Source organism: Colius striatus, chromosome Z, assembly GCF_028858725.1.
Source record: "Colius striatus isolate bColStr4 chromosome Z, bColStr4.1.hap1, whole genome shotgun sequence".
In the NCBI taxonomy this organism is placed as follows: Eukaryota; Metazoa; Chordata; class Aves; order Coliiformes; family Coliidae; genus Colius; species Colius striatus.
The window spans coordinates 28,769,695-28,780,463 of NC_084790.1; the positions used below are offsets into that span (position 1 = coordinate 28,769,695).

At 43.7% G+C, this 10,769-nt stretch overlaps 1 protein-coding gene across 3 annotated transcripts; it reads left to right on the forward strand.

The window, feature by feature from the left end:
• Positions 1 to 352: 352 nt before the first annotated feature.
• STARD4 (StAR related lipid transfer domain containing 4) lies at positions 353 to 8,221 on the forward strand. Of its 3 annotated transcripts, XM_010198347.2 has the most exons (5): positions 353 to 824; positions 2,223 to 2,272; positions 3,727 to 3,853; positions 4,998 to 5,112; positions 5,666 to 8,221. In XM_010198347.2, the coding sequence occupies exons 1-5, from the start codon at positions 720 to 722 to the stop codon at positions 5,890 to 5,892; spliced, it is 624 nt and encodes a 207-aa protein (XP_010196649.2). In that variant the 5' UTR covers positions 353 to 719; the 3' UTR covers positions 5,893 to 8,221. The 3 variants fall into 3 exon arrangements, with proteins under 3 accessions (XP_010196649.2, XP_061875094.1, XP_061875093.1); XM_062019110.1 differs by lacking the exons at positions 353 to 824; positions 2,223 to 2,272 and adding an exon at positions 4,242 to 4,362 and having other exon boundaries at positions 3,772 to 3,853; XM_062019109.1 differs by lacking the exons at positions 353 to 824; positions 2,223 to 2,272 and adding an exon at positions 4,195 to 4,362 and having other exon boundaries at positions 3,774 to 3,853.
• The last annotated feature ends 2,548 nt before the right edge of the window (positions 8,222 to 10,769 follow it).

Consider the following 10,769-nt stretch of genomic DNA (forward strand, 5'->3'; position numbering starts at 1 on the left):
CTACCGCAGCCGCTGGGGGTCTGGCCGCGCTCCGCCAGGGCATCCTCTAGCAGCCGTGGCCCGCTCGGCTTTGTGCTATTCGCCTTCGTGCGCGCGACGACCCTGGCCGGGGGCCCCATCACTCCACCGCCTGCACCCAATCAGGGCGCTGCTCTCCTCCGCGGCAGCGAACGGCAGGGCGCGCTCCCTCCTGCGGCTCGTGACGACACGCCGGGGACTGGCCGAGAGGTCGCGTGATATCAGAAGGCGGCGAGCCCCCTCCCTCGCCCTCGACGGGCCGCGCCGCCATTGGATGCTCTGGGAAGCCGGCCGCGCTCTCATTGGGTGCCGGCATCGGCCCTTGGGCTGCCGGGCCGGCCGGCGGGGCCGCCCGCGGGGAGGCGGCGGAGCCGAAGGTCGCGGCTGCAGGTGAACGCGGCCGCCGGCAGCGGGACCGCCAGTGCGGTCTGTCGCCCGTCACACTCTGCTGAAGGCTGCCGGACTCTGAGCCCTGAGGACGGTCGCCATCTGCCGTCCCGGCGCCGCGCCGACGGGTCCTGACAGCTGTCACCCGCACCGTTCCGGGGCGGTGGAGGAGTGGGGCTGCCGATACTCTCAGCTGTCTTTGACCAGAGCGCGCGGATTGAAGCGGGTCGTTCTGTTGTCGGCGCTCCTGATGTGGTGCCTTGCTCTGATGTGCATGTTCGCGTCGTAGGTAGCATTAAGCAGAAGGAGAGCAAATGGATCTGCTTCCGGACTCGGCACCACGGGCTACGAAGCTGCGGAATACTCTGATTCGGTACCACGGCATCGGAGACGGAGAATGGCGGGTGGCGAAGAAAACCGTGAGTAGCCTGCGTGGCTTCGTGCGTGCGGCCGGATTTGTTCTGTTATAGAGCTGGAAGTCACTTGAGGGCGGGAAAAGGAAACAGTATGTTATGTCATATTGTCATATAAGATGGGTGTGACACACTGAGCAGATTCTTGCAGGACTTTCCTATAAGAAGCCCTATGAAATCAGCCTTCTAGGATAGTACATCTTTAGATGACAGAGTGTGGTTTTCCTGTCTAACAAACATACTCTCTCTTTCCTTGGACCCATTTTCAGGGAAGCATATCACAGAAGCATCCTACCTGTTTAGTACTGTAGGCATTTCTTAAAGCAAAGAGTGAAACCCAGTTAGTACTAGCAGTGTTGCAAGATGCTCAGTGATAACTTTCAACAAACCACCCACAACCTGCAAGGTAGGCTCTGTCAGCCTCTGGAATCTCTTTTATCTGTAACGCTTGAATTAATTTGCAAAATTAAGAAATTCTGTCTTGAAAGGAAGAAAGTAGGTATCCAAAGCAGTCTTGCAAAACACCTACACCACCTCTGTTCTGCTGAACACTGATTGACTCATTGATGTACTGTTGCAGATTGCGTTACCCCTCAGGTTTTACTCCTGTAAAATTTCTAGTAAAATTTCTAGTTGGACTTCTTCCTTTTTCCCTCCACGTAAAAGACATTCACAGCTTTAGCTACCTTCCAGGGAGATGTGTTTTTCCTCTAAATATCTTAAATGATTCTGGATGCAGTACTTAATGCTACTCTTCTTTCGGCATTTATGCTTATGTAATCATGATTCCAAATGAAAAGGCGCCATATGTTACTTTCTCTAATGCTGGAATGCAAGGATTTTGTACAGATGTTCCATTTAATAATTAGATAAAAATCTGGAGATACTGTTTTCTTTATTTCCTTCAGCAAGCTTTAAAATAAGAGAGTATTCTTGCAAGACACTTCTGGTCAGGCATCTAGGAGAGAAAGGTAACTTCTGCCACTGTCAGCACCTCCTGCACACATCTGCTTGGTCATGTGTTACAGGAGTGCAAGCAGAAATTGTGTGATCTTCCTGTCTGAAGAGTGTCCAGATAATGACTTTCCATTTGTCTTTTAATTGAGAGGCTTTACCTAGCAATGTAGTTCCATTGTTCTGTATGTTTTCATAGTAAACTGGCTTGCCCTGCCAAGCCCTGTTTCTGAGACGACTTCTAGCTTTGACACTGAGAACAGAAAATGGATTTTTTTTTAGAAGAACATCTACTTCTCTTCTTAAGAAAAGTGTACAAAAGTGCCCAGATGAGCGAGCGCTTTGGAGTCCACTGTAGTTAACAATAAAGTTGAAGGATTTTCTGAACATATTGTAAGTTATCATCATCTTGTAAGTGGCAATTACCATCATATCTTCCATTTCTTTCAGAAAGATGCAACTGTGTGGCGTAAACCTTCGGAGGAATTCAGTGGATACCTGTAAGTTTTCCTCTAGAGCAGGTAAAATTATAAGGTTCCACAAATGTGTGTGGAATTTAAAAATGAAGATTGCAGATTCTGCAGCCCTAATCTCTCCCAAGGAGAAGCCAAGTGGATCATCTAGTGTGCCTGTACCATTTCTGGTTTAGTGGAGGACTTTGAGGATTTAGCATTGCATGGTGTCTAGAACAACAAGCAATGAAAACTGTGGAACATACCACAAAACTCCCGTTGGCTGAAGTGAACAACATTTGCCCAGATGGTTTTAGAAGATGGTCTGCAAACCACAGAATCAGGTCCAGGTTCAGTAGGTCTGATCTGACTGTGCAAATACAATTGAGTAAAATATCAAGTGTGTAGCTGTGGGGAAGATCTGTAACATGAAGGCATTTCTCATATGAGTTTCTGTTACTGAGTACTGTTGATATCTTTAGGATTAGGTAGAGAAATAGTTACTAGAAAACAGCACTCTGAAGAAACAAAAGGTTGTGTGAGAAGGTAGTGTTTGGAAGTATCTCCAAGACTGATAGGCTCTGTGTAATTTAGGTCTGATTAAATCTGCAAGAGCTGACCCCAGACACCAAAGGTCTGCTGCCTCTGTGGAGGGACATAGGTACACTGGCATCAACAGGTTGTGTACAGACCTGAAGAAATAAAGGATGCTTTGAACAACTTTCCCGATACCTTCCTAGAAGCCACTGATGTGTTCATGTGATCCTCTCGTTGTGAATATAGAGCTGAGGTTGGCTTCAAACAGATAATTATGAGTGAATGTGGGTGAACTGTGCAAGAGAACAGATCAGTCTGTTGCTTGTCTACTTTCTTACTATTAATAAGAACACCTTAATGAATAAAAAATATTTTGAAAATAATGGTCCTGATAGATTCTTCTCCTTCCAGAGCTGGAAGCCCAGTAACTCAAGTAAACAGAATCTCTGATGTCTCCTGAAAATATCTAGTAACAAATTAATGTTCTGTAATGTTTTATACCAAATGATTTGGTACTTTTACATGTCACCAAAGCATAACAATTTCTTATTAGCTTGGTTCCACTACTGTTTCTTCTACTTTGTGAATGATGTTTCTCCCATTGTATTCCCGCTTTCCTTTGTTTGTGCTTTTAGCTTTCCTTGTCCCTGGTGGACTCCTCTGCTCACCCAGCAAGAAGAGCAAAAAAGTCATTAGAGAAATCAACGTCGTGACTTTTATCTGAGGCAGGAGTTTGCTGTTTGGAAAATATTGATAGTGGCACAAGGACAAGGTTTCTCAGAACAACATTTATTGCAGAGAAGAATAGATACACTCACAGGTCTTTTTTGTACTGTTTTTCTGATACAATTGTCCACTGACCATAACTCCAGATACCAAGGTGTTACAGTGAATGTCCTGTAGCAAAGTAATGGAATATTTTTAAAGAATTTCTCACTTTTGAATGTAAATATTTGTTTCTGTAGCTACAAAGCTCAAGGAGTGGTGGAAGATGTTACTAACAGAATAGTGGATCATATTCGCCCTGGACCTTATAGACTAGACTGGGACAGCTTAATGACTACAATGGACATCATGGAAACATTTGAAGAGGTGAAAAGTTCTTTGAATTCTTAAGGAAAATGTGTATAGATGCATACATAAATTTTAACAGTACAGCAGAGCAGTTATTCCAACTCTTAACTTATTTCTGCCTGTTTTGTGCATGCACATGGGATATAGTGCATTCATGTCGTGAGTGACCTCAGATGAGGCTTTCTGGCTCCATAGTCCTATACTGAAGCTTGAAATGTAGCTTTCCATCATTGCTAAAAATAAAAGAGTGAAGGTTAGTCACAGTTCTCCTGGACCTGAGAGCTCTGTTAGCCCCTGATAAAATCCTCATGTAGGGAGTTACAGCATTTTATTTTATCTCCCAAAACCTTTTCATACAGCTTGCTTTTTTCTGTTCCACCACAAACAAAACTGCGTGTATTAATAGTCCACAACTAGAGAAGCTGCAGCCTCCACCTCTCTCTGAGAAGCTGGTTTCACTGCGTGGCAGGGCTTTCTGTGGGGAGCCAGAACAGTTCATACTGAGAGGCAGGACTTGGTAAAGAAAGGTAGGTTTGAAGTTGATTACAGAAGAGTTGGTAGCCTTCCTTTGGTTATTGGGGATGTTCAGTATAACTTCAAAACTCCCTGGAGATCTGTCTTTAACATGGATCATCTTTTACTGTGGCTGTTACATGGCAAGGTGTTCTTGCTAATTATTCCCTAAAATTTATACAAGCTCTGTTTTATTGTAAGAAAGCTTTTTTAAAGAATTGTGTGTATTCTCTTTTATTATTTACTTGGTGTATTAAAAGTACTTGACAGAGCATTTTACTACAGAGAGAGGACCTGTAATTTGTTCATGGTCCTTTCAGATTTCCTATGTAATGGTTAAGCCACATAAAAAAGACACATCTTTCAGTTCTCAGGCATGACACAGTTAGCTGGGTTTAGTCAGTAGGATTTAAGGGTGCCAGACATTCTCTGCCCCTGCAGCTCTCAGTCATAGACTGAAAGTCTGTACAAACTTGCAGCATTTAGACTGAAAATAACATAGTCATTCAGACATCACTGAAGTTGTTTGCACAGTGGAGGTGAGAGGTGCTTTGACCTTTGTGGAGAGGGCTAGCTGCCTACAAGCATAAATTTCCCTGTTTTCATTGCACTGATATGTTATTGTTTTCTTACTCTGTCACTCAACAAGAACTGCTGTGTGATGCGCTACACCACTGCTGGCCAGCTCTGGAACATCATAGCCCCAAGAGAGTTTGTTGATTTTTCTTACACTACAACCTATGAAGATGGGCTTCTAACATGTGGTAAGGCACCACTTACCTCTGCCTAAGTCATTTTGCCACAGTTCCTTGGCACAAGATTTGACTCAAATTAAATTTAGTTCTGCAGTAAACATTCAAAAATGGTGTAAGATGGTCTCTAACAAGTATTTCAAAGGTATTTAAACATTTGACAGATTTGAAGAAGTAGACAGGTTACTGGTTTACCCTTGAGCCATCCCTGTGTCCCAAGTCTCACTTAGCCAACTGTGGGACAGGAGTACTAGAGACAAGTTAAATGATCTAACTTGGCTCTTACAGAAAACCCAGTGGAGTAACAACTTGCTCGACTTGCTAGTAAATGGGAGGAGTGTCTTTTTAATGTCGATATTTCTGCTTATCAAGCTCTGCTTGTCTGTTGTGGAGACTGGATGTAGAACAGACAACTTTCATGCATGAAAGCGCTCAGAAACTTGAAGCCTGTCTGTCACTTCTACTAAATTCCCCAGGCAGAAACTTCTATGTTTTATATTTACTGTACCTTTGGTTTTTTATCTGTCTTCAATGAATTTCCCTTTTTGTTTGTTTTCCTTGACAGGTGTAAGCCTAGACTTTGAAGAGGTGAGACCTAACTTTGTCCGTGGATTTAATCACCCTTGTGGTTGGTTCTGCGTCCCTCTTAAGGACTGCCCTAGCCACAGTCTTCTGACAGGCTATATTCAGACTGAACTGCGAGGGATGCTGCCACAATCTGCAGTAGACACTGCCATGTCTAGTACGCTGGCCAATTTCTACTCTGACCTCAAAAAGGCATTGAAAGCGTAGACAAACAGTGACTTAAAAGCTCATGTGTTTTATGCAATCAAGTTATATTATTTAGCTTAGCATAGGTTAGCTACTGAGTTAAAAGGGGAGGTACCTGAAGCTTTATGTTGAGAGATCCAGTCAACTTTAGCAAGTACTTTTTGATGTGATACTTAACATACATTCCTAATTCATGGTGCAAGATTCTGTTCCCTGCCCAGCACTCTGCAGCTGTGTACAGAGTATGATTCTATAAACCCCTGGCTTCCTAAGTAGAAGGCAATGTGCGTGTGAGGTTGAGAAATGCAGCGTGAACTCAGCTCTCGCCAGCAGTCTCAGAAATGGAGCGCTCAGAATTTTGTTGGTGAGGCTGCTGTACAGGCAGCATCCCATTGAAGATGTAACTTTGTAATATATATATATTTGATATTTACTTATTTTTTTTAGTTATTTAGTCTGAATTTTTAATTTAGTTTTTAGAAGTTTGATTTATCATATGGATGTTACGTAGCTAAGTTGTCATGTGATGCTATTCATAAGAAAGTTATTTGCTCTTATTAGCAAGCGTAAGTATTCATTATTGGCATTTCTTCAATATTGTAACTGTAACTTAATCAACTGTTGTATGCAACAGTCTTGGTGAATAGATAAAGAAATGCCCTTACAGCTGATCCAAAGCTCATTTAAGTCATCCAATGTCTTTCCATAGTTTTTAGTGTGCTTTTAATCACACAGTTGTCAAAAGAGCAGACCTCCAATGGTTCTTCTGTGATATTCTGCACTTTTAAATTTTTTTTTTTTACTTAAATTTGCATGTAATTGTGTGTGCTGATTGTTGTTTTGTTTGTTTGTTTGTTTTTAAATCCTGGCATTACTAAAGCAACAGAAAAGACCACTAACTTGCTTCAGGGGTAACCACAGGTGTAGCCACATCACCACAGACAGACAGTGGGCTGGTACAGCACACTGGAGTGTTCCGTGGCAGTAACCCTAGACTGACCTTTGCAATAAGTGAAATTAGCATCTTGAAACATGAGCAACTGAAGGCCAAAGCTCAAGCTGTAGAATTCCTCAGATCTGCTGAGTACAGAGGGTCAAATTCTTAAGGATATTTAGCCACCACTGATGTTGACAGGTACATGACAGGGGCTTGTAAATGATTACTGTCTGTACTGCTAGGAACCTGAATTTTCTTTAAAACCTGACATTAAACTTTTAATGTTGGTATGTGTCATTCGCTCAGCTGAGATTGTAGCTATCCCTATGCTTTACCATTGCTTGCAGAGGCAAGTTTACCTTTGTCGTAGTTAGTGTTACATTTTGAACCAGAGCTGTTCTTTAATCAGAGTACATTCAAAACCAAGAAAGCCACAAAACCAAGCACTTCCCTGATCAGAACCCTTTCCCACCATGGCATTGTTTTCTTCCTAAGTTAGTGGACAGTCTACATGGAATCCAGACAGGAGAAAAAAAAGCAGTTGAAAGGGCAAATTACAGGAGCCCATCTTTTGCATATTAAGAGGTGGTGGGACATAAAGTAGTTACCTAGTATAGATTTCTGTCACCCTCACAGCAGCAGAATTTGTGCAGGTTTGTGAGGTTTTCCAGTACTTGAGTTTAAGAGTGTTTAAGTTACACTGGAATATAATTATTTAAAAGCAACTTCTGAATGAGGTGTCCCAAGAGAACAGTTTTTGCTGGGGAAATAGCATGTATATAGACAGATCAAAATTATTTTTATATGACTAGTATTTTTAAAAAGAAATTACTTTTTCAGGGGATATAGGCAATATGATGGTCTAGCCTTTGGTACTTTAACTAGGTGCTCTGTGTGTAAATGGGAAGAGTGGCTAAGGATAAGACAATTTTAATGTTTGGCTTTCCGTCCTCCAACATTAAACCTTGCTGATAGTTGTGCTCCTTATTTACATATGCAGAAGATAAAGCTTGAGCTAAGCTCAGTTTGGAGACACTCCAAGGTATTCTACAGCAGCCTGCTGGGAGGTCAGTACTTCAGTTACTTTGGGAATGTCACAAGCCTTGATCTCAAATTTGGTGAGTTTATAAGTATGAGACATGGTGAATGTATGAAACATGAAAAGAGTGTGTGTAATTCCTCCAGTAATTGTAAATAACTGGAACTGTTTTATGGTGTGAGCTGGTGATTCAATCTGAGATGTTCAGTGCTGTAGAATAGCCATAACTGTAGTGAAACCAGTCAAGTTGTGCCTAAATTCAGAAAGTCAAAGTTGGTCTGTCTTAACAGTGGTTTTAACTGTGTTTGGCACTTAAATTGTATTTATATTTTGAATGCAATTGCAGAATAAATTAAAACATGCATTCCAACAGAGTCATGATGTAGCTTTTTCAATACTTGTGTGGTCGGATGTAGCATTCAGTGACGTTTTAGGGGAGCCGTGTCTGACATTGTGGTTCATTATGAGCTGCATGGTGATCTCTTACACTCTCAATTCATCTCCTTAAATTTGAAAGCCAAAAGACCTGTCTTTTCTTAGAAAATTGATTTAGGCTGAGGAAGATGCACAACTCAGATTTCTGCTAAGTTGAAATCTCTTTAAAACTGTACAATATATTTTTCTCAAAGTTTAAATTCTAAAAAATACATATAGCTTTTTTTGTAATGATCCCATGGCCTCCAAGTACACTCTTGTAGGGTATGTATCCTGTTGCTCTCTGCAAAGTGGGGTAGGAATAGGTTCAGAAGCCACTTCAGATCTCTGGATGAAAAGAGAATTTATGACCTTTGGACGAAAGGCAGCTCAGGAGGACTACAGGGAGGCTCTAAGGCTATGCAGGGAAAAAATCAGAAGGGCCAAGATACCAGTAGAACTTAAGCTGTCTGATGGTGTAAAAGACAATAAGAAAAGTTCCTATAAATACATTAGTAACAAAAGGCATGCTAAAGGGTATCTTTGGATGCAGGGGTAAGCATAGTGCCAAGGGTGAGGAAAAGGCTGAGGTACTTAATGCCTTCTTTGAATCCATCAATAGTAAAATCATTTGTTCGCTGAGTAACTAGCCCACTGAGGCAGAAGACAGAGGCAGAGAATGGAATGAAGCCTCCTTAGACCAAGGGAAAATGGTGTGCAACCTGCTGCTCCATCCTGATGCACACTAGTCCATGGGGACAGATGAGATCCACCCAAGGATGCTGAGTGAGCTGGTGGAAGTGCTCACTGAGCCACTCTCCATCACCTACCAGCATTTCTGGCTCACTGTGGAGGTCCCAGAGGACAGGAGAATGGCTAATGTGACACTTATCTACAAGCAGGATTGCAAGAAGGATCCTGGGAACTACAGGCCTGTCAGCCTGACCTCAGTGCTGGGGAAGGTTGTGGAATAGATTGTCGTCAGTGCCATTGTGAGGCAGATACAGAACAATCAAGCATTCAGACCCAGTCAACATGGCTTTATGACGGGCAAGTCCTGCTTGACTAACCTGACCTCCCCTCTATAACAAGATGACCCATTTAATGGACAAGGGAAAGGCTGTGGACGTGGTCTCCCTCAACTTTAGTGAAGCCTTAAACACAGTGTCCCACAGCATCTTCCTGGAGAAATTGGCTGCCCATGGCGTGGATGGATCTACTCTAAGATGGGTGGAAAACTGGCTGGACGGCCAGGTTCAGCAGGCTCAATAGGTTCAACAAGGCTGAGTGCTGGGGCTTGCACTTGGGCCACAACAACCCCATGCAGTGCTACAGACTTGGGACAGAGCAGCTGGAAAGCTGCCTGGAGGAAAACAACCTGGAGGTGTTAGTTGACAGCTGGCTGAATATGAGTCAGCATTGTGCTGAGGTGGCCAAGAAGGCTAAGGGCATCCTGCCTTGTATCAGAAATAGTGTGATCAGCAGGACTAAAGACGTGATTGTCCCCCTGTACTCAGCACAGGTGAATCATAAAATAATTCTGGTTGGAAAAACCATCAAGATAATTGAGTCCAACCACTAACTTAACACTGCCAAGCCCATCACTAAACTAAACTATATCCTTCATCTATGTGTCTTCTCAATATCTCTAGGGTGACTCCACTACCTCCCTGATCCAATGCTTAATAGCCCTGTGGCGGTTTAGCCTGGTGTCCACCAAGTCATAAAATCACACCCCCCCCCAAGCCGCCAAACTGGACAGAAGAGAGAGAGAAATATAACAAATGGCTTGTAAGTTAGGGACAGAGAAATCACTCACGAATTAGCATCACGGGCAAAACAGACTCAGGGAGAAAAATATTTGATTTATTAAAGGAACAAATAAGAGCAGGGAGATGAGAAATAAAACCGTCTTAAAACACCTCCCCCCCACCCCTCCTCTTCCTGGGACTCTCCTTCCTTCCCCCCAGCGGTACAGGGGATGGGGGTTGTGGTCCATTCATTACAGAAGGACTTTGCTGTGGCTTCTCAGGGGAGGCCTCATCACATTTCCCACTACTACACTGTGGGGTCCCTCCTCACGGGAGACAGTCCCTCATGAACTTCTCCAATGTGGGTCCTTTCCATGGGCTGCAGCTCCTCTTGAACTGCTCTGGCATGGGGCCTCCCACAGGGGCAGCTCCTCACACCCTGCCCCAGCATGGGTCACACACTGGCAGAACAGTCCTTCAGGGACAGACTGCTCCAGCCTGAGTCCCTCACAGGAACACAAGTCCTGACAGCAAACCTGCTCTGGACTGGGCTCCTCTCTCCCCACAGACTCACAGGTCCTGCCAGGAACTTGCTCCAGGATGAGCTTCCCACAGAGTCACAGCCTCCTTCAGGCATCCACCCACTCCGGCATGGGGTCCTCCACAAGCTGCAAGTTGATCTCAGCTTCCCAGTGGCCTCCATGGACTGCAGGGGTACAACCTGCTTCACCATGGTCCTCACCACAGGTCACAGGAG

Bases quoted from the DNA above. Each gene is read 5' to 3' on its own strand.
- STARD4 (XM_010198347.2), top strand. From the start codon at position 720: ATGGATCTGCTTCCGGACTCGGCACCACGGGCTACGAAGCTGCGGAAT. The intron at 825-2,222 runs GTGAGTAGCCTG...CATTTCTTTCAG, and splicing joins GGCGGGTGGCGAAGAAAACC to AAAGATGCAACTGTGTGGCG. The intron at 5,113-5,665 runs GTAAGGCACCAC...TTTCCTTGACAG, and splicing joins AGATGGGCTTCTAACATGTG to GTGTAAGCCTAGACTTTGAA.